This window comes from Sarcophilus harrisii, chromosome 3 (genome assembly GCF_902635505.1).
Source record: "Sarcophilus harrisii chromosome 3, mSarHar1.11, whole genome shotgun sequence".
NCBI lineage: Eukaryota > Metazoa > Chordata > Mammalia > Dasyuromorphia > Dasyuridae > Sarcophilus > Sarcophilus harrisii.
Genome location: NC_045428.1, coordinates 377,560,131 through 377,584,608, shown reverse-complemented (window position 1 = coordinate 377,584,608; position 24,478 = coordinate 377,560,131). Strand labels below are relative to the sequence as shown.

Below are 24,478 nucleotides of genomic sequence, written 5' to 3'. Positions count from 1 at the left end.
ATATAGAATTGGCAAGAACCTTTGTTACATCTAAGACCTATTTTGCTTTGAACAAACGCATATTTTGCATAGCATCTTATTATCTTGTACACACTAAGAAGACTTTGCAGGTAATTTTCTGCCTTTGAATTTCAGATCATTTTGTCAAGTATCCTTACTTTCAATTCTGAATATGCTACTTTTTCACTACCTCCTCCCTCCCTCTCTACTGAGGACACAGAAAATTAAATTTAAATGGGGCTAGGAAACTAGAAAATGGGGCTAGATGATTGACCAAAACATCCTGGTGTTGCAGTTCATGTAGAAGTTACCTTTTTGTAATATAATATAGAGCATTGTTAACACACCCACTGAGTGTTGAAAAATGTTCATCTATTTTAAATACATATAGAAGGACAGGAAGAAAATGGAGAGAATATAGTCTCTTGGCATCAGAAATCATATGATTAAAATGAAAGAGAGAGAAGAAATTGCTGAGAATCCTTTCATTCAGTCCCCTTTGCTTTCGGAGAAGGAAACTGAGGCTTATAGAATTGGGTATATTTCATCCTTTCAGATTTGAAAGGTAAAAAGAACTAAGATACTTAGGTTAATTTTTATGCCTTACAATCCTAATAACAAGCTTATCTATTAAATCCTACCTAGCTTTGTAATAAGGAAAAGGTTTTACCATGGGACCTGAGCAGTAGTTTGGTAGGCCTCAAGTTAGAGGTTTCTGCTGGTCAATAACCGTGTCCCACACTGTTCTGTATATGCAATTTGCAAAAGAGAAGTATTGGGCAAAGTTGTGGGGATTCAGTGGTGATAAAAGTAGAACCCCACTTATGTAATTTATTCTCTTTGTCATCACAAAGAATTGATTTGACTTTTCTGAGCTTTAGTTTTCTCACTTGACAAATTAATATTACCTACAGAAATAACTACAGGGAAGTAGTTGTTTTAAGAATCAGTTGAGAGAATGTATATAATAGATTTTGAAAACTTTAAGACAGTATAAAAATGTCCACTGCTGCTGCTGCTGATGGTATTCAGCTATTTTTCAGTCATGTCTGACTCTTTAGGATTCCATATGGAGTTTTCTCGACAAAGATGCTGGAGTGGCTTGACTTTGCCTTCTCCAGCTTATTTTACAGCTGAGGAAATTGAGGCAAACATAATTAGGTTAATTGCCCAGGGTCAGCTAATAAATGTATGAGTTGAGATTTGAAATTATTAAGAAATTCTTTCTTATTTCAGGGTCTATATTCCATCAGTTATACCAGTTAGGTCATGATGATGATAATTAATAACCTGCATATCCTACCTCAAAAGAGTGATTGTTGTAAGGGTCAGTTGAAAGAATATATATGAATCATTTTGCAGACTTTAGAATGCTATAAAAATGTCAGGTGATGATAAGGATGATATTAGCATGGGATGTGGATACTAATAAATGGTCAAAATTGAAAATAAGTACCAACTGATTGTATGGTATCTCTATACAATGCTTGTCATATAGTAAACACTAAATAAATACCTGAAGAATGACTGAATGGAGTCATTGCTGATGGCCAAGTTGTAGTGAGAACATTCTAGTATTAGAATTTTTCTCCTTCCCCCATAATTGATGATTAAGTCCATACCCTGGTAACTTAAAAGCATGATAACATAAAAGGGGATTTAGCTATGTGAAATGCTTACAAATTCTTTCCTATATTGAATTTCATTGTTAGTGGAGACAAAAAGCGCCTGAGGCAAAAAAAAGTGCTGTGCCAATTTTCTGTTTAGACATAAGGCAGGGAGGCTTTCAAATAGATGAAAATGGTCAGGTGGTGGTTATTTGTAAATAATGAGCTGAATTTATGTGCAGTACCTAAAGTAATCACCTGCTGTGACTTCATGCAGTTCTATTGTGGGTAGGCACACATGACTGTGGAAAATGCCATAGAAGGCTTTTAAACATTTAAGACGGTTTTGGACAAGCTATTTATTAACTGAATTACTTCTCTAATAGCTTATAACTTCTAAAAGAGAGTGTTTTGAAACAGGAGTCTCTGGGAATATTGTCATTTGGTTTGATTCAGAAAAGCGTTCCTTAGTCTCTCCAAGGTATTAGGCTTTGTGCTAGGTACTAAAGGTATAAAGATGAAAATCATTACTGTCCCTACTTACTGAAAACCTACAGCCTAGCAGAGGTACAACATATACATGCAAATGTAATGCATATTAGAAAATTATAACATGAATGAAACAGTTCTAAAAGATGAAAGCAAGAAAGTATCAGTTTTAGCTGGGATAAGAGAAAAAAATGCCAGCAGAACTGGATTTTGAATGAAAATGACAATTCAGTTCATTAGACATTTATTGAAAGAGTGTCAGCTAGTGGGCATTCAAAAGAAGGCACATTGTGATCATGAAAGAAAGAATGCAACAAAATGAAATTAGGGATTAATTATAGTACAACCAGTCAGCAAACATTTATTGATCACTTGCTCTGTCCTAGGCTCTGTGCTAAGCCCTGGGGATGCAAAGGAAGTAAAAAAACAACCCTTTCCTTCAAATACCTCACATTCTAATAGGGGAGACAACATGTAAATACCTTCCTATATACAGTTTATAAAATGTGCAGATGTATAAAGTGTTCACATCATGACATGAGACTGGGAAGATGGCACCAGATGGTGAAGAGTCCTGGAAACTAGGCCACCAAGTTCATGTTTGAAGGCCGTGCCGCCGGTGGCCCTGAAGGTTTTTACAAAGGGGGATGATGTGATTGGTCAGACTCTTGCATTATTTATTCTGGCAGTGGTGAGAAAAAAAAGACTTTGAGTGGAAAAAACTAGAAGCAGGGAGGAGAGTTAGAAAACCATTATAAATAATCTAAAAGAAGGTTGACATAGGGCCAAACTCAGGTAATAACAGGGAGAGTAGAAAGGATCAGAAAAATGGGGAAGACGTTTTAGAGAAAGGAATCTATTTTGTCTTACCCGGGCTTTTCTAATTCCTTTTGTTTAACCCCTTTTCTCCAACTGAGTTTTACTTTTATCAGTTTTTCTAATCTTTTAATAACATTTGATAACATTATTAGGGAGAGGAAAATTCAAAGATAACTAAAGTTTCTATCCTCAGACATTGGAGAAATGTTGATATCTTCAACAGAAACAGGAAGATTATCAAGACAGAGCATGTTTTGCATGGAAGATTTGTTTAGTTTTGGATGTGTCAAGGCTGAAATATTAGCCAGATATTTAAGTAGAGCTATACTGCAGGGAGGAGGAGATGAGTGATTAGGGTTCAGGGTAGAGGTCAGGACTTGACATACAAATTTGAAAGTCTTCTCCAGAAAAGTGACAAACCTTTGTAGGAGATAAAATTTCAGTGGAAAGAGAATAAAGAGAAAACTTTGGTAGATACCCTCATTAAGGTGATAAGAGGGAGAAAAGAAACCAGCCATTGGTCACATTGTTCAGGAGATAGGAGGAATGAGAAAAAAATTGTTATGGAAACCAAGATAGTATCAGGTAGTACAAATGATCCCCCAAATCAAACTAGTTAAAAGAACTGAGTGCTAGAAATACAATCCCCCCAAAACTCCCTACCCTCAAGGAACCCTAAGTCTAATTTAACGTACAATAGGTAGATATCAAAATATATACAGAATAGATGGGACAGTAGCTAGAGTAACCAGAAAATTCCTATTGCAGAGGAAGGGATTTGGGCTGAGAAGGAAGCAATAGAGAGGTCAAGGAGAATGAAATTTGAGATGAGGCTGTATTTTAGACTTGGCAGTTAAGTCACTGGTTCACTGGTGATCCTTAGGGGAAAAAACAGTTTTTAATAGAATGTTGAGATTGGAAGATTTTATATAGATGATAAGGAAATTGGAGGCATCAAGTGGAGACTATCCATCTTAGAATGCTTAGTAGCAAACTGGCTAAGATACAGAGCAAGAATTATAGCTTAAATAATGTTACTTGGGTTAGCAGAAAGTTTTTTGTTTGTTAGGATAGGGATGAGTTCACTATATTTGTATGGAAATATTGTGGATGGGGGATGAAGCTAGAAGAACATGACTAATGGAGTGATCATTTAGGGAGCATAATAAGTAGTACATTAAACTTGGAGCCAGGAATACTTGAGTTCAAATCCTGCCTCAGAGGCATAATAATTCTGTGATCCTGGGCAAGCCACTTAATCTCTCCTAGACTCAGTGTCCTCATCTGTAAAATATGGATAATACTGTTTACTTCCCAGAGTTGTTATAAGGATCAGATAATTTATGTAAAGTACTTGGGAAATCTTAAAATGCTATATAAATGCTAGCTGTTATTATTATTATTAGGTTCTAGAAAACATGGGAGGAGGTAGAAAGGGTCACAGATGGGGATACCCACCTTATCCTTGGAGACATGAATATAGGAAGTAGGTACAGGGAAGTTTTGAGGTATTGGGGTAGAAAGCTAAAGACACTGAAGAGAATTTCTCCAGTTATATGTTGAAGTCGAAGTTAAGGTCATCTATTAAAAGAGAGAAAGCAGATGTTGGGGTTGAACATCTTGAGCTTTAGAACAGCTGCTATGGGAATATGACAAGGAGTTAATAAAGCACTTGTAATGGCCTATGCCAGCATTGCTTGGGAACATCCTATAGCACTGATGGATCCTCTTTGGAATAGAAGTGAAGAAAATAGAAAAGGAAGATGATTTAAAGTTGGTTTTATAAGTGTACAGATCATTAAATCCTTAGAAAGTTATGGATTCAAGGATGGATGGAATACAGATCTGTCATTGAAATGTGTCTATGTAGGTTCAAAACTGTCAATGATTCATGGGAGGGAAGATCCAGGAAAACACTGAGAACAAAGCAAATTTAGGAGGTGTACAAAAGGAGGAAGATTGAAGGTTGCGATCAAAGAAGGAAAAAAAAAATCAAGATTTGGTGATTGTGTGCCTTTTTTGGTGGTGAGCTCAGTCCAGGATATCATAATCCTAGAAGATGGCTAAAGGATGGAGATGGAATGCAAGTCCATTGTTGCTGAGAAGATTAAGGTATTGAAAGGCTAAGGGATGTTGGGAAGGTCAGTGGTTTGAATGTTGTTATCAAGAATGATAACGGTATATAAGAATGTAAGCCGAGTCCTGAAATCAGTGAGGAAAGTAAGAAAACATCGTGAAGGTGCTCAATAAGCATCTGGAGAAAAATGATGTAGTGAACTTCAAAGGAGCAGTATTTGTTGAGTAATCATCCTCATCTGCTGTACAGTAACAGATGTGTAGTATTGTGGTTAAAGTGTGGTTTAGATGTAACACTCAGCAGGCAAAGGAGACCTTCTTTATCCAGTGAATTGAGTCTATGTGTTTAATGTGTGTTTCTCTCTTTCTCTTGCTCTCAATAGGCAGGCGCATACACACACACACACACTCCCTCCCAAGTACTGAATAGGCAGCTGAATAGACAGATTATGACCAGCAGCCCTTTCCATGCCTGAACACATGTGAATACAATTCTTTAATTTGTGGCCACAGCTGCTGTTTGCAGAGATCCTTGCTTTTGGCACCTCTCACTTTTTAACTCTCCCTTGGCTGAAATTCAGTCTTTGTTCTAAAAGAGCCAGCCAGTTACTGATTGTGGATAGTCTTTGTGTTACTGCTACCGTCCGTAATTATACTGCCTTGCTGAGAGTAATGATGTAGTAAGTCTCAAAGTATTGCTCATACCTACTCTAACTTGAACTCATTCATTCTGCCAAACAATGGTGCAAGTATGGAAAGGCTACTCTTCGTGCCAGGAGTTGAATATGTGGTATAAAAGATGACTTTTTTGTGGTGGGTTTGGTTGGCATTGGAGAGTCCTAAAAACTTTTTTTCCTAAAGCTCTTTTTATTCTTGAGGCTCTTGCTCTTGTCATAATTTCATGACAAACAACCCAAAATGTACTATTTCTATTTCTTACTTGGGCTTGTCTGATATCTACAGATTTTCCTTTTTAAAAGCATTGATAAGGGAGCATGATATTTATGCTTGTAAATTCTTGTTTGGACCTGGTCCTCTGTCAAAGTGTGTCTGGTCCACCAGATCTGAAAGTAGGAGCCAATCCTGGCCATCAGCATCTTTGGTTACAGAGTCAGAGGGAGACAAAATAGAAAGTGAAGGACAAAGAAGAAAATGCTTGAAATTTGAGAGAAAGGTGACTGATACGCTATCATTTGCCTCCTTTTTTTCTTCAGATCTCTTAGAAAAATCCCGTGTTGTTAAGCAGCCAAGGGGTGAAAGGAACTTCCACATTTTCTATCAGCTTCTATCAGGAGCCTCTGAAGATCTGCTTCGTAAGTATTTGTCTTCTTAGTGAAGCTGCCACAGTCATCTTGAGAGTGCCCATGATTTCCACCCACTTTGTTATTTCCCTTGAATTTTCCTATGCAGGAGAGGCCTGCAGCATGTCAAGTGGCCTCATTTTGTTGTCACTGAATTATTATAAGGCAGAAGAGGAGATAAAATGAGTTAGGGAGACATCATGGAAGTGAGTTGAACCCAAGAACCATAGTGATGTTTTGAATGTTTGTGTTTTTGACTTCTTAGATAAACTCAGATTGGAGCGGGATTTCAGCAGATATAACTATTTGAGCCTGGACTCTGCCAAGGTGAATGGAGTGGATGATGCGGCAAATTTCAGAACAGTTAGGGTAAGTACCTTCTATCTATAATAACAGACATCCCAATGCTGCATCTCTGAAACTGACTTTGGTGATGCTTATGGAAAACTCAGATTGTTTCTTAAGGTGCACACTTCTAGGGTGGTAAGTTAGTATAAAAATGCTTCAACTTAAAAAAAAATAGTTATTTTTGTCTAGATTGACGATTGATCACCAATGTTGATGAAATTGGTGAAATCCCCCTCCCATACAAGTTAGCAACTCTTCTATAACTTAGACTTTTAGAGAACTTCTAGAGAACTGAGAAGTTAAGGAATTTGCTACAATCACTTTCAGAATTTGTGAGAGGTTATACTCCAGCCCGGGACTTCTTGATTTCATGTCTTTCTATTCACTGCCATGCTGCCCCCTGCCCTTGTTTTATTAGCTCAAATTAATTCCATGACATAAGGGTGACATTTCAATAGCATTCTTACTATAAAAAAGGAGTAAGACATTTCCTTCTTAAATTGCCCTGAGGTTATGCTCTTTGACATCTATTGAGCATTGAATCATAGGCTCAGTTATTGGGTTAGGACTGAAAAGGACCTTTAATGCTAAAGAATTCAACCCCCTCATCTTATAGATGAAGTTAAGGCAGAAAAAGGTTAACTGAATTATTTTAGTCTCTGGGAAAGAAATTGAATCTCAAATTTGTTGTAGTTAAAAGTCCAAAACTCTCTCTACTAACCTTAATTCCAAATGTTTTTACAATGAAAATTGAGTGATTTGTTTCCAAGGGAGAGTATACAAGAGTATACAAGGGATGAAATGACAGGAGTCGGCAACAGATTGGATATGGAAATGGAGTGGGTAAGAGTATGCAATGGAAGATGATACCTATATTGTATGTGACTGAGAGGATGATGGTGCTTTCCACAGGCATAGGGAAATTTGGAAAACACATTTTCCCATTGATTTTGCCCCTAATGTCTATTTCTTTTCTGAAATGACTTTTTTTTTTTAAAAATTCTTTTTAGTTAACAAAAATCACATGCTTCCTTTTTTCCCAGAATGCCATGCAGATTGTGGGCTTTATGGATCATGAAGCCCAGTCTGTTTTGGAAGTAATAGCAGCAGTGTTAAAACTGGGGAACATTGAGTTCAAGCCTGAATCTCGAGTGAATGGCTTAGATGAAAGCAAAATCAAAGATAAGAATGGTAAGTCGGTGAACTTTTGTGTAGCAGGTTTGCTTTGAACTTCTGCCCAGTTCGAAGTCTCAAACATACAATTTACCTATATTTTTCAGTAACTCTATTTGAGCTTTATTCTACCTGGTATTTAAGCTACACCTAAATGTAATTCAAAGTAAATTCTGAGTATATGCTTGGGGGGAAAGGGAGGAGGAGTCAGTTGGAATGAATTGGTGGTAGAAGCTGATGGGGAAAGCAGTTAAAATTCTTTTAATTAATTCTTAGAGTGGTTTTGCAACACACAGAATCACATTCTAGCTTTTTTGTTTGTTTAATTTTCTTTTTTTTTCCCCCTCCACAGAGCTGAAGGAAATTTGTGAATTGACAGGCATTGATCAGTCAGTCCTAGAAAGGGCATTCAGCTTTCGAACAGTTGAAGCCAAACAGGAGAAAGTTTCGACAACACTAAATGTGGCTCAGGTAATATTCCAATCCCAGCTGGATTTCTTTGTCGTCTGTGTAAAAATGATGGTTTCACTGCCCTTTTTTACTTTGGTGGACACATGTCTCCAGAAACAAAGACAATCCAATATGGTAGTCTCCATAGCCTTTATAATATGGTGTCAATTTTGTATTTGTTTAAACAAAATCTTACTTAAATCAGTTTTGCATTTCATTTTTTTTCTGACTTAATAAAACCAAGAACTGTAAACATGATTTTAGTTTTCTCTTACAAAAAGAATGTTAAAGTGAATGATTCCTTTCTGTAGTACTAAGTTATTCTTTCTCACAGTGAGATTGGCAATATTAACTGGATATTTAAGTTTGTTTTTTCTTTCTAATAATGGTAGTAAAAGTAATGATATTGGTATTCTGTGCTTGTAGAATACTTTTTGCTTTTTAAAATGCATTCACATGAATGACATAATTTGATTTTCATTGTGTTCAAAGTGAGTATAGGTATTCTTTCCATTGTAAAACTGAAGGAAACTAAGCTATAGATTATATTTCTTGCCCAGTTTCTCACTTGTCATCAATATAAGGGCAAAACCCAGAGTTTCCTGTCTCTCCATTGCTACACACTTTATTTGCTTTTAGTTCTTGTATATTCTTTAGTCTCATCTGTTTCATAATAGTGGAATGCAGGGTGGGGTTCAGCTGCTTACCTCCATTGGTCAGAGACCTCTGCATTCTTTCCTGTTATGCACCTGGAGTAAAGATAGATTCAGATTACAAGCTTCATATGATTCTATATACCTAACAAAGATAAATATTCCTTTTTAGGTTAAAAAAGATACATGGTAAGTTTTTGTACTTTGTATAAATTAAAGGAGAGTCTTGTCTAACAACCCCCAGAAATGTCAACAATATATTTTCCATTTTTAAAAAAAGGGTTGTCTATTTCTCATTTTTAAAGTTTCCTTTTTTTGTAGTTTGTACTATGTTTATTAACAGATAAATTCAGCTTGTAGTCAACTTTTTCTTATTGAATCGTGAAGTTAAATGTTTGAAGGGACAGTTCATAGAATCATAGGCTTAGAATTAGAAAGTAGCTCAGTATTCAGCCAGATCAAATTTTTTTCCAAAACAGATTATGTTTGTCTATAGCATCTCTAGCTTTTTTTTTTTTTTTTTTTAAAAATCAAGTTAAATGTATAATAAGCATTTTGTATTTATGTGTGTTGTGTATGTATGTGTTCATGTTCACATATACCATACACATCCATACTGTTCATACACACATATATAGACACACTCATCTTTCTACCAATCCTTTCATGTCAAATGGAGAGTTTCCCCCTCCCCCAATGACTAAGGAGTTGAATTTATTAACTTTTCCTCATAGCTTAAATTCTTCCAAACGAGTATCATTTTAATGGCTTTCACTCCCTGAAGTATTCAGATCTTTTCTTTGATATGGTGACTCATACAGAATTAGATTTTCAAACATTGTATGAGACTGAACAATAGTCCAATTTTCTCTGACCAACTCTCAAGGTTGGAACCTTGACACTCCAAAATAATCACCCACCATTTCCCAATAAGAGTCTAGTTATATCAGTCATTTCACTGGCCTTCACATATGCCTTGCTAATTATTTTCCTTAAATATCAGGAATACCTTCACTTGGAAAGTGGGGCTAATAGCTACCCTGCCTGTCTTTCACTATTGCTGTGAGGATCAGTTGTGAAAAGAAATGGAAAAGTGCATTTAAAAGCATCAAGCCTAATTATTCAATCAAGGCCAAATAGAATGGGCCTAGTAGGACATAGCTGTCAGAGTCAGAACTGGGTCTTCACAAGAAAAAGTTCAGAACTTTGGAAACTAAGACCTAAGATGATATATTTTGCAGACACCCAACTATATAAGAAGAATAGAAGGAATTACATAAAAATAAAGGGTAAAAATATTTTAAGAAAGTGAAAACTAGGAGAAAAGAGAATTGGGGCAGTTTGTTTAGAGAGAGATCTGCAGGAATGTTTCCAACAGTGTCTGAGGCATAATTTGAACTCAGATCTTATTGACAAGAAGACTATTTTAACAAAGAAACAAACCAACGGGACTGTTAGGTGGAACAATGGATAGAGTAGTGGCTCTGGAGTCAGGAGGATCTGAGTGCAAATCCAGATTTTGACGTTTGATATGTACTAGCTGTGTAACCTTAGGCAAGTCATTTAATCCTGATTGTCTTTCCAAGAAGGAATGAAGGAAGGAATTTAGGATGTAGTCTTCAGGTAGAAGTAGAAAACTGTCTTTTAAGAATTTGTGGTTGTTTCCTGAAAACGTTAGGAAAGAAAAATACAATGGGAGTTTCTTTAAAACATTTATGTATACATAAATGTATATATAAATATAGTGCTTACTTATTGTTTATTCATTATTTCTCACTTCAGTTAAACAATTTTCATCTCCTTTCTTTTTTCTTGTGATTTTTGTTCTCTGTTGATAGATTCTGAACCTGTAAAGAAAGCTTTGTCTCACAGTTATATACTAGACCTTTGGATTCATCTGTTCCTTTCTTAATAGTCTTGAAAGGGTTTCTGTATATGATTAATATGTAGTGTATTGCATAGTAACATACATAAAAAGTTAGCCATTTTTATTATTTCAACATTTAAAAGAGTTTAAGACCTAGAGATGTGACCTAGTTTAAGGTCAGGTCCAGGCAGTCTACTTTCTCTTGTTATAGCTGCTACTAAACAATTTATTCATTCCCCAAGCATTTATTAAGTGTCTACTGTGTTCTAGTCACTGTGGTAAACATTGGAAATACAAAGTGGAACAAAGGCTAGAACTCCTGCCTTTAAGGAGCTTACTTTTTATCTGGGGAAAACAACGCAAGCACAGATGAGTAAAATCAAACTTAAATTTAAAATTTAACAAACACAATTTAAAATTATTTCCTTGGAAAGGCACTGGTGATTGGAAAATTGAAGGGAGTTCAGAATAAGTTTCCTATGGGAATCATCACTTCAGCAGAGCTTTGGAGGAAGCTGGGGATTCTTTGAGGTAGGGGTGTGGAGGAATGGAATACATTCCAGGATTGGAATATAGCCTGAGCAGAAACTTGGGAATGGGATTTGAAATGACGTCTACCGAGAATCTAACACAGACTGGCTTGACTAGAATGTATAAAGTACAATGAAAGAAAATAATGTGTAAACAGCCTAGAAATATAGAATGGAAATAGTGAATGAATTTTTAAAATCAAATGGAAAAGCCTTTATATTTTGTTCTAAAGCAGGGGACTCTTAATCTTTTATGTGATAAATGCCTTTGTTAGTCCGGTGAAGCCTTTGGGCTTCTTCTCATAATCATGTTTTAAAATACTTGATGGAAAGATTGTGTGTGTGTGTGTGTGTTTGTGTGTGTGTGTGTGTGTGTGTGTGTATGTATTCCATGCAGGTATGTGGTGTGGATTTCCTGTAATTTATTCATGGACTGCAGATAAAGAGGCAAGAAATCTATCCTAGAAGCAAAAAAGTTTTGGGGCAAAGGATGACATGGTCACACTTGTGCTTTAGGAATATCACTTTGGTACTTTTTAAAAGAATCATTAGAGAAGGGAGACTGGAGATAGAAAAAATCAGTTAGGAGGCTGGTGCAATAGTCTAGCCAGGGGTCCTCAAACTTTTTAAATAGGGGGCCAGTTTGCTGTCCCTCAGACTGTTGGAGGGCTGGACTATAGTAAAAAACGAAAACTTTGTTTTGTGGGCCTTTAAATAGAGAGACAGAGAGACAGAGAGACAGAGAGACAGAGAGAGAGAGAGAGAGAGAGAGAGAGAGAGAGAGAGAGAAAAGAAAGAGTCATGAAAGACACTGTGAAAGTAGAAGAGACAGTAGGGTAGCTTAGTGACTAGAATGTAAGACGTGGGAAGTCCTGAGATTAAATCTTTTCTCAAATACTGTAGCAACTGGGCAAGTCACTTAACCTTTCCCAGACTCAATTTCCTCATTTGTAAAATAGGAATAATAATAATAATAATAGCATAGGGTTCTTTAGCGAAATAAATGAGATTATATATGTATAATGCTTTTCTAACCTTAAGGTATTAAATAAAAGTTTGCTGCTGTTGCTGTTGCTACTACCACTGTTACTGCTGCTGCTGCTAAAGACGTGACATTTGACTAGGTTTAGGCAGGGAAGGAAAATAAATAGTAGTCTCTTATACTAGAGTCACAGCAATACAGTTATTTCAGGAATTCATAACTAAAAAAATTAGGAACATCCTATATATATGTTTATTTATTTTTTTGTAAAATAAAAAACCTCTAAAAATTTAAACAACATAAATTAATCAAGTTCATTTCCTACTTAATAACTATGAAAATTATATGTACTTCCAGAGTATGTTATAGAAATAAAAACTTCCAAGGACAAATTTTATATCTTTTTACTGATAACTCTGATTAGCCCTCTATTTATACATGTGTACATTAGCATCTGACCTTGCCTCCAAGCTCTATTCTGAAAGATCTTGCTGTTCCAACAGATCCAGTTTGTTGGGTATTAACTGCTGGGATGTTTTAGAATCTACTTAGTTTAACTTTGCATATATTTAGTTCCTAATTAGAATATAGGTATTAAATTCCTGGTTAGCTCCTTTCTGTTCATCATAATGTAAACTAAAGAAAAACAAGGTCTAGTTTCTCCTGGCATTGGTTTAACCAAAGTTCTAAGATGAAGGACTTGGTTTGATGGTTATTGTTTGTCTGCTTCCTATCTTCCACTTAGATCTGAATTTTGTACTAAAGATGAGGCCCATGATATTTTTGTGTTTGCCTGAATTATTCCTAATTCCCTCACTAAGGATCTTTTCATGCATCTGGAAGGAAATAAAAATATTTTTTTAATAATACAGATTCTTTCTGCCTAGTTTTTAACAGTTAAACATATTTTCTCAGAGTGACTATGAAAATAGTGATTGTTGTAATTGTGTATCTGTATTTTTAACAGGCTTATTATGCCCGAGATGCTTTGGCTAAGAACCTTTATAGCAGATTGTTTTCCTGGCTGGTGAATCGAATCAATGAAAGCATCAAGGTAACAACTGTATTTGAACATTAAAAAATATATATTGTTGTAGTGATGGAAACTTTAAGGTACCAATGGACTAAATATTGTTAATTAGAATTTAATAAATTAAATTTAATATTTTATTAAATTATCAGTAGCATTAAAAATAATAATTTTGTAGAGATTGGTTTAAAAGAGACTTTTTGGACATATGAATGAAAGCATTTAGGAAACACTTGCTATGCACCAATCAGAGTTTCAGTAAATAGCTGAATACTTCTGTCTTGCTTTGCTTTTAATTTGTATTTTGAAATCAAAACATTTAAAAATTGCTGTTTGTATTAAAATATCTACGTTTAAATAAAAAATTAGTCAAAGAAGCAATGGACTGAATGGATTTAGAAAACTTGGATTCTGAGTCTTCCACTAATCAGCTATGTGACCTTTAATAAATCAGTTAGTTTATTTGTCTTTTTATCAGTAAAATAAGGAGAGGAAGGAGTTTTAGTCAGAACCAAGAGTAGAAAAAAACAAGAGTAGAGGCAACCAGCAAGTAGAGTGAGGTGTGACGGGGTATACATTTTATTATAAGATAATGCATGTTTTAAAAAAAAATACTAGAAAGTTCTTTCTGTAGCAGAAAGGAAGAATTTATCTTGAGAGTGTTAAATTGTGGTGAAGGCTTAAAGTCTCTCTATATGTCTGTCCGTGTCTATGTGCTTTACATATATATACATATATGTAGGGGTATAAATGTGCATCCATGCATAAATGTATGTGCATATGTGTATAGTAACACAAAGCATGACTTTAAAACATTTCATTGAATTTTGAACATGTTGTTGTGTATCTCTTGTTTGGAGCCTGAAATCTAAGAGACCACCATTCTAGCTCTAAATGCTATAAATCTTTTTTTTTTTTTAATTAAATTAAGGACTTTTATGTCACATGAACTAACCGATTAATAAAATTTCTGGAAAAGTCATTGCTGATTTACAATCTTTTTTTTATACACTTAACAAACTAAAAGAAAACCATGGTACACTGAATTCATATGATTTGTTATTAGACCTCACTTTGCTTTGTTAACTTTATGGCAACGATTTATATCATACTGAAATTACAACTCTTGTTTCTTATTTAAGGCACAAACAAAAGTCAGAAAGAAGGTTATGGGAGTTTTGGACATTTACGGGTTTGAGATTTTTGAGGTAAGTTAACTGAGAATTAAATTAAATTATTTGGGGATTATATTAGATTATCATTTAGAATCCATTAACCCCAGATTTAAATATACTATGAACTTTATGTAGATTTAGTGTAGGATGATGTTCTTAAACATGGTGAATCAAATCAAAAATGATATTTAATTCTTAGAATAGCAAGTAAATTTTAAAACTACAGATTCAAACTTTGTACTGTGATCATGCACCTACAGATTACCTAGGTGTTTATATGGTAGCTTGTGTGTTCATTTCCATAATTCATGGGAGAAGAAGGCACTATGGTAGTATGGAAAGAACAGCGTGAAGTAGACCTAGATTTTAGTCTAGATCCTCCCATTAGTAAATTATGCGATCAAGGAAACATCATCTCTCTCTCCAATCCTCCATTGCTTCATCTATTTAAAAAATATGTGTTGTGTCATCTCTAAAATCCTTTCTTAGGTCTATTTTGTGCAATAGACATGATTCTATAATTTGAGTTATGCTATGAAGGCTGAAGTGATTTCTACTGCATGTATTCATCACTGACTAAATAGACCAATATATGTGGAAAATATAATAGTGTTTAAGTGGTGTCTCCTACTTGTTTATGCACAACTCAACAGCAATAATGCATTTCTTACAGAATGTTTGACAAGAATTCTTTAGTGTTATGTGATAATATAAATATTAATAATTTGCATGTGGATATGGGAGAGTTAATTAAAATTTGAGAATCCGTATGTTCCTTGTTTAAAAAGAAGTGAGGTATATTGAAGTTTTTTGTCTCCCTTAACTTCTCTTGTAACTTGGAAAAACTTTTTTTTATGGATTTGCCAATGTCTACAATTATTTAAATTGCATAGGATCAGCAAAAGACCTTTCAAGAAGTAGATATTCTATATGTATTCATTGCTAGAATCATATAAAAGTAGTAGAACAGTTTGAAAATCATAGAACAGTTTTGAAATATCAGGGCATTTCAGCCAAATACATGATTGAATGATTTAGTTGAATGAAATGGATTTGGTTCATGACAAGGATCTATCTGGAATGATATTGCAACCCTTATACCAAGTTTCTGTCTCTCTCTGTCTCTTTCTTTCAAATCACACACATGTATTCACACTTTCTTTGTCAGGAGTTAAAACGAATATTAATCCTTCACTTCTCTCCCTTCACTGTCTATTCCTCTAAATAAAGTTGGAAAGTGCAGCTGCTAATCTGTGATGTTAGGTACTCCCCAAGAATAAGAAAGTAAGCTCCTACACTGGTACTTAGAACCTGCTTACTGGCAATGCTGTGGGTTATGATCCTGGCTTGGTTCCAACCACCACGGATCGCTCTTATATTGCATGCTATCTTGGTCCTGGGTCAATTGGTTTGTCTAGACTTCCCTTTCCTTATTTGTCAAGTTAGTATGTTGAATTAAATGACCTCTATGGTTTCTTTAAGCTCTGGAATTATTGGTTTTGAAAGGATGGAAAAGGACCAGGTATATGCTAGAATCAAAACCATCCTAGCAGTCAATTATTAAATTTTCAATGTAAGCATTTATACCTCAAAAATCAACAAATAATACAAATCAGGGCAAAATTTGTTGTTTTATTGGTTGTCTAGACCTAAGAAAGTAATGGAGAAATTGTTCATCATGGGGATTAAATTTAAAAGTGTGCTGTGCATATATATTTTCCTCTCATGAGCTGGTAGATTTTTTTTTTTTACCAGCCAGCTCCTAAATGGCATATCGAAGATGAAGCACTTCAGAATACTCCTTCCTTAGGTTGAAGATATATCATCCATTAGCAGACTTTTGCTTTGAAAAGCATAGCACAGTTAAGTCAATTCAAGAAACAATTATTATCATTCACATAGTATGAGTAAAGAATTATAGACATAGAGTTTAGTTGTTGCATCAATCTCCCTAGCAAAGCCTTTTACCAGACTTAACCCTTTTATAGCAAGACTTTACCTCACTCACATTAAATGGGAAAAATGAGAGGGGCATTATGTTTCATAGTTGGCAGAAATAGAGTTTCTCTGCCTACCACACCAGCTTTTCTGAAGTTTGGCATTTTTGATAACAGGGCAGATGGTGAGCAGAGTTCTCACTTGAAAGAACTTAAAATGACGTGCTTCCTGATGTAAAAAACAAGGAAACTGGAAGAGATTTTCTTTGTCTCCACATAGTGTCTCTGAGTTGATTTCTAAAATCCTTTCCAATTCTGGATTCTGTCACCTGTATTCTAAACTAGCTCAAATTTAATTAGAATTAATTGGAGAAAATTTTATTGCAACACTCTAGCATATATCTTCATAATGGACATATAAAGGACTATTAAAGTCCTTTCCTTAAATTTTGGTTTAACTGACTTTGTGTCTATATATAATAAAATAGATCTAAGTAGGGAAAATATAGGAGCTTTAACCCAGTCATGGCTTTTCAGCTTCTTCATTTTTCCTCACACAATCTAGGCACTAAAAGAATGTTTTTGAATGATTGACTTGAGGTTCAAGAAAACTTTTTTAACTGAAAATGCGATAGTTTCATTCCTTTCAACTCAACTTTATCTTGTTATTTACATTGTTGGAGATAACTGACTTTGGGGAAAAAACAATAGTAAGGAAGAAGACTGCTCATTTTGCTATTTGGAACTAGAAGAAGGGAAGATACCTTTTTTTGCCAAGGAGAGATTTTGTTTGTTCCAAACAGTGGTCTGGGGCTCAATTTGTGACAGAATTAGTGCTTCAAATTCTATTATAATAAGAGGATGATAGAATGAGAAAAGTTTAAGCTGTACTTTTAACAGATTTAATTACTCAAAGTTAGAGACTGCTTTCTATATCTTGAGGCCAGTATATTTGTTTTTGATAGGAGACAAATATCTAGTACAGTATCCTAGGAGTTTATTGATCTTGTAATATGGCTGTTCCTTCTAGTGATACAGCTTTGACATTGAGGGATACCAGTGAAACAGGCAATCATCCAAGCAGGATAGACTTGGAGTTAGGATGATTGGAGTTTAAATCCTGCTTCAGACATTTGCTAGCTATGTTAACTACTAGGCAAATTTGTTGAGCTCTGCCTGAGCTTCCATATCTGTAAAATGAGGATAATTATATCACTTCCCACCTAGGATTATTCTGAGTATAAAATGAAATGAATTTGTATAAGTCTATTTAAATGCTAGCTATTCTTATTTTTATTATCATCCCTTTTACTTTTTTTTTCTGGTCATATATTTCTTTGATGATATCCTTCATATTATGACATACGTCTGTAATTCCGTGTTTATAATGTGTTATAACCTAATTGTACTCTCTATATACTTCCTTGGTGTGTTTTGAGTGACCCTTAATTTCCCTTCTTTGGGAACTGTGGTATTATGTAATTGGCAGCCATCTAGTACATGGGCATTTATTAAATACCTACTGTTTGCCAAGCATTGGGATAATCTTTGGGAAGATACACATTTTAGATAAAAACACAATCTATTCTTTAAAAATTTATAGTCTGGGAAGGGATATTCACACGCACATATAACTCGTACATGATAAATCCATTAGAGAAATGTTATATAAGATCTTAGAAGGAGGTTATTACCAACTGGAGAGATCATATAAACTTCTCTGAATAAAAATTGGTTCAACTGCCTGTATTAAGTGGGTGGTCCACATAGGAGCCTTCCTTATCTGAAGGTGAGCAGAGTTTTATTGAAGCAGCTAAGATTAAATATCCTTTAGGCATATTCTCAACCAGTTAGCCAGTGATATTCTCTTTCTGTCCTTAGAACCCTGATATAGGGGAAGAAATATATTTGAAGTCTAAGGACCTGGGTTTAGCTCTTGATGATGCTATCCATCATCTAGTCAAGTGACTGGATCTAGGGGATCCAGGAAGAGGATCTCACTTCCTCTTCTGTGAAATGGGGTGAGGGAGGCTTGGACTAAATAATATTTAGGGAGTCTTCTTAACTATGTGATCCTGGGAAACGGTCTTCTGATTATATGTAGAAACGTGTTTTTTGTTTTTTTTTAAACTTGGGGCCCTCATTTTTCAGGATGTAAGCTGCCATCTTAGACTTGGTGATGTCACCCTTTTCTCAGGCCTCTCAGTGTTGTTGACTGTTGGTAAATGGGCCTGGGGTGTGCCAGACACATGAGTCTCCTTTTATTACAGCAAAATTACCTCAGGCAAAATCCCAGCCCAGAAAACACTGCAGCACAGAGATATGTGAACTTAAGGAGGAACCAAACACAAACTGGGTGTGCATATGGGATTCTTTACAATGACAAACTCTTAGTTTACTTACACAGCATTTCTAAAGGCTTTGCTCATCCTTCTCTGGGAAGACCTCCCCTCCACACTAATCTATCTTCAGTGAGTGTGAATTCTTTTCATTTTAAACCAAAAAACATACCCTTTCCCAACATTCATAGGCTCTGTGTGTGTATATGTGTACACACACACACACACACACACACAAAATGATTCTTCTGAATCAGAATTATGAGCTAAGACTAAAAACCGTATTTTTATATAAAGCTCTTTAATGACCATAAAGTCGATAAAAATTGTCATTTGAATTGACTTCTCTACTAGCCTTTTCCTTTTGTTCTTTGAGACAAATAAAAATGTAAGTTTTTATAGTTGATTGTTCTGTGACTTGCCCTTTGTGTGCCTCCTCACATTAATCTTTCAGATATCCTGGTGCTCAGTAATGGGGGTAGGGGTTGTCTGATTTCCTTTCAGGAAATCCCAGGACTGATTTGGCTTGTTTCTTTCTTCTTTGAAATAAAAGTAGAAATTTTTTTCATCTGTTCCCTGTTTGTCTTGAGCCCCTCAGCATCCTGGGCTTTTACAAAACAAGTGAAAACTAGGAAATTTAGAAAATTGAAAGAAGTAATTGAAAATCAGGAGGGGAAGGGGAAAGGGATAAGTATCTATTAAGCACCCACTGTGTGCTCATCGCATAAGCACTATGCTAAATATTTTACAAATGCTCTCTCATTTGATCCTAAGCTCTTCAAAAATATTGTGTTCAAGAATAAGATAGATTGTAGACTCCAGTCTCTCATTTAAGAGCCTCCTTTGTATGCTTTAACATCCTGATCTCTTACCACCTAAAAAAAAATACTCCTTCATCATAAAGGCAGATAGAACACTGGGCCCAGGGACAGGAAAAGCTCAGTTCAAAATCGCTTTCAGAGACTTATTAGTTGTTTGATCTCAGGCAAATCCATCTGCCTCAGTTTCCTCAAAAGTATGTGTGTGAAAGCAGACAGGGGAGGATCTTCCTCTTTGTTTTTCTGTGCAGATTTTATTATTCTGCCTAATTTTAAGTCCTCCATTGGTGCTTTCGAATATTATGGAATCTTTAAATTAGCTTTGGAATTATTGACATTTTTAATAAATTGGCTTTGAATAGCCACCCTGCAATTATTTATTTCCTATTCCTTCTGTCAATGATTGTTTTTATGCCTGTTTTGTTTTGGTAAATTAACACTTAGATATTTAATACATTTTTTATTCCATTCATTTCCCTACCAATTTCCCCTTATTTTTATAATATGTAAAGATGTTATCTCTTTTTTTGTTGTTGTTGTTACCTCCATGTCTATCAAACTCGGTGTCTTTTTTATGTTGATCTGCTTTATAATTTAATTTTGATCAATTATTGACATTGATTACAGTCTATTAGTGGGGAATTTTGAAGAATTTTACTGTTATTAATTTTCTGTCTCTTATAAGAGTGCTAACTTTGCCTTTATAAATTTAACTGCTCCTTGGAATAAAAATATTCAAAACTGATAATGCTTTTGCTATCAGAGGTATATTCAGGCATGATATACTTTAGTTTTCTTTCTAAATGGTTTGAATTGAGCTTTGTCAGCTGTCATTACTAAAGCTAGCTGTAGCCTGTGAAATTTTAGTTTAGCCTCTCAATTTATATCTACTTACATCTTTTGACATTAAATTATAATGATATCAGTAATCTTTCATGGAAAAACATTCTAAAAAATTAAAGGCTGACCCATCATGCCCCTTTCTCGTCTCTCCCATTTATTCTAAAATGAATTGAGTTGAAAAAGAATTGTTACTATTTAGTTTCAGATCAACTCATAGCCATTAGGAATTTCCTGCTCTCACTCATGTCATTCATTTTTTGCAACAGCCAACTCAGCCAAAATGGTTCTCACTCTCTCTGTCTGACACGTCAAAAGAAGCTTTCAGACGATTGCTGTGTGTGTGTTTTATGTAGAAAATGCACATTGTGTAGGTATATCCAGGAGATATTCTTCCCTCCCAACCTGTTGTTCACCATTTAAAAAACAAACCTGGAACATCATCATCATCATACAATCCCTGGTGCAATGTAAGATTCTCAAAGATAGGGAATGAGTGTAAAGTCAATTTTGACTGGAATTTCAAGGACTTTAGGAGTGGAATAATATGAAACAACACAGAAAAGGTGACTCAGATTGTACTGAGTCTTTAATATCAGGACTAAGAGTTCATATATCATTAGCTAGGCAATAGGCAATTACTGACAGTAGAGATTTATTCCCCAAAATAGTTTTAAACATGTGCTAAATATTGGAACTTTGCACAAAAGATTGAAATAAAAATAAAAATGAGTCTCTTTTCTACCCAGTATGAACCTCACAGGAACTAAGTTAGAGATTAACTTAGTGTGACCAAGGAAGGATATCTGGGGTTTTAGAACCCATCTAGGGATACTGTGGAGAGCAGAGCTGAAACCAGAGGACCAATGATAGTTCTGGGAATTAAGACAGAAGGATGGAAGGGGAAAGAGCTCCAGGAAACAGCTATCAGAAGAGGAAAATTCTAAGCCTCACAGTTGAGTCAAGAATATCTCTGGTCATTGGCCATATATGAGACTTTTTAGGTAGTTAAGAATAATCCTGAATAGTAAACTGGAGCTGTGCTATGACATCATTTAAAATTTAAAAGTAAATTAAAGTGTTTTATCTTAGGTTCTGTTTAAGAGAGTTTAATTACTTACCTACTGGAAAGACCTCACAATTCCATCACACAATATCCCAAGACTAGAACTATATAACTAGGTTCTAATGTATAACATATGATAGACTAAATCTAGTGGGATGTAAGGTAGATGAATAGAGTATGGCTCAGTTTTTATAAAGACTCCATTTCCTTTTTCTGTTCAACCTTAAGTGAAACATTCAGAAATGACTAACAATTCCAAATATACAATTGAAGTGGAAATGGTGGGAAGGTAGTAAAGAATAAAAAAGAAATTAGTGGAACCAGCTGTTACCCTAGTCTCCCCTTTGAGGCTTTGGACCATCAGACAGAAAGCCTGAAAAGAAGTACCCTGCTCATGAATAACTTGTTCCTTTCATATTCTGGATCTTTATTATTTACAAAATTGATTTATAGCAGGTGATTAGAATTTATAACTTTTCTAAAACTCCAGACAGTGATGTTTTAGAAAAGAAGAGACACTGAATGAAAACCTGACATTATTTACTGTTGTACCAATGTTCTAGACAGAACTGAAGATACTGTAGTTATATCATGTAGTATAGTCCTGCTTTACATTGAAAAGCATAAGGTTTTAGAATAAGAATCTGCCAGAATTCTTCAGATCAAAATTGTTTAAATATTGAGTTAATAAAATTTTATATCATATATTTTTAGTGATGTGTGTATGTGTATGGGGTGTGTATGTGTATGAGAGAAAGAGAGGCAGAGATAGATAGATAGATAGATAGACAGACAGACAGACAGACAGACCCCACTGGGTATCTCTATAATCCTTAAAGGGGACAATACTTAATTATGTTTTACACTGAGTTCTTCAGTTTTTTTAAGCCCAAAGAATATAATTGATTATAATCTCTCTTCTTAGAGGGTATCCTGGGGGGAAAAATCAGTTTTGTTTAATTTTTAATTTATTCTGAGGTGAAAAAGAAAACCTTTGCTCCTCGATCTCATTGCATCTCACCTTCTTTGGTGGTATCTGTTCACCTCTTCCCCAGGCTGTTATTGCAGGTGGACATAGGTTGTGTTGTGGGCCTGTGTCACATGGATTTCATTTATCCTTAGAATAGAAGAACATTAATGTTCCTGTATTAACCTTCCTGTGCTTCAGGGTGCCAAGACATTCACTCAAAACTGTTTCAGTCAAACCCTTTTAAAAAAATTGAAAAAACCTGTCACAATAGTATCTTAGTGAATAGCACCCAGTGGGAAGTAGGACTCAGTCTTAAATGTTGGTTGATCTGACACATACTCACATATTTTGGGTAATATGGACTAAGTTTGAGATGTGTGTATTTGCCACCATGAATAACTTAACAACGACTTTTATTTCTGAAGTTCCTTATTCTTAAGAACTGACAGCATCTTATATAATTTGTCTTTTTTGCATCAGAATGCAGTAAGTATGAACTGTTTGCAGTGCTGCTTTGTTGCATGTGTCTTGTTAATCTCTTCAACTGTGTGAATTTTGCAGCAAATAAACTTTAGTTAAGCACAGGGCCAATAGGGCACATTAAATCCAATAGGAATAAGTGTGTGTGTGTATGTACATACATATGCATATGTATGTACATACACATATTTGAGTTTGAAGAGCAAATTCAATTTGCCTTTATCTTGATTATGTAATTGTTGTGGGTAATTTGTGCAGCTTTGGTTCTTGTTTCTAATCTGCGTGTGCATATTTCATATTTCTTGTTTTGTAGCTTAGCAACCAGAGAAGGTTATATTCTCATGTCTAAGAAAACTCATAGTCCTTCCCACCTCATTTAAACCATGTCAACATAATAAGAGTATTGTAAATAGCATCATGACTACTTCATGGAGACTTCCTGAATAACCTCAAGGACTTTATGGTTCATTGTAATAGATCCTGTGAATATAATTTAAAAATTAACCAAATAGCTATTCTTCCTATTAACCTTTCAGGGAATCCTTTTGTTTTTAGGGCCACTCTTTTTACAACTTGAAAACTCTAAATGATCTCTTATCTGAGAAGTAAATTGTGTTACTAGTATAGTGCTGATTATGGTAATAAATTCTCTAGGCATATAATTGAGTTGTTCCAAACTAAAACTTTTAAATACCCTAGAATTAGAAACACTTTAAAACTTTATATAAAAAGTATGTATGGAATAGTAGAAAAGACAGTGCTGGATTTGGTTTTGAAAGGCCTTGGTTCAAATATTGCCTTTGTCCATGAGATTCTGTCTCTTTATCTGTAAAATTAGGGAGTTTGTATTAGATGGTCTCCAGGATCCTGCTCTAAATCTTCTTATCCTATAAACCTGTGATTATATCCATTTAAAATATTAAAAAAAATAACCTATTTTCACCTGTTTTATTGAGTATTTCAATTAGTATGCAGGGATATTTAGGAATTTTCTATCTTTCCTTTTTTTTTTTTTTGTTCCTTAACAAAGTCTATATAGAATCATATTGTATCATACCATATTCACATCATTTGTGACTTAGAGATGAATATTTTCTAGTCATTGGTAACTAGAAATCCTGGACTGGCTTCTAGAAGAAAAACTAGGTCAGGTGCTTCTTCCCAGGCACCAGATTCTAATTTTTTCCAGCATCTGCCCCAATTCCTTCCCTAGATGCTTCTGCAATGTTTAAATATATTTTTTTCTTTATCCCCTCTTGAAATGAGGGAACCAGAGGAGTTTCTATTGTCAAGAAACTGAATGGAAGTTTTGTGATAAGCTCCCATTGTCACAGAGTAAGAATAGACCAATAAATGGATGCCAACAAACCTGGACTAGAGAAGATAAACTTAATATAAGGGTTATGTGGAGTAGGAGTACCTTCCTGCCTTCTTTATTCCTATACCACCACCATTCCATATACTCTAATCATCACGTAGCAAAAAGGGAAGCAAGTAATGATACCTAAGGTAAGGTAGTGTTTAACTG

At 34.9% G+C, this 24,478-nt stretch overlaps 1 protein-coding gene across 5 annotated transcripts in view; it reads left to right on the top strand.

Annotated features, from left to right (window-relative positions):
- The window catches only part of MYO1B (myosin IB), a 197,362-nt gene that overhangs the window by 127,434 nt on the left and 45,450 nt on the right, over positions 1-24,478 (top strand). For all 5 annotated transcript variants that reach the window (XM_023499351.2, XM_012544877.3, XM_012544878.3 and 2 more), the window contains exons 8-13: positions 6,206-6,304; positions 6,558-6,661; positions 7,684-7,831; positions 8,166-8,284; positions 13,263-13,349; positions 14,468-14,533. In XM_023499351.2, the coding sequence (XP_023355119.1) occupies positions 6,206-6,304; positions 6,558-6,661; positions 7,684-7,831; positions 8,166-8,284; positions 13,263-13,349; positions 14,468-14,533 (623 nt within the window). The remainder of the gene's footprint in view (positions 1-6,205; positions 6,305-6,557; positions 6,662-7,683; positions 7,832-8,165; positions 8,285-13,262; positions 13,350-14,467; positions 14,534-24,478) is intronic.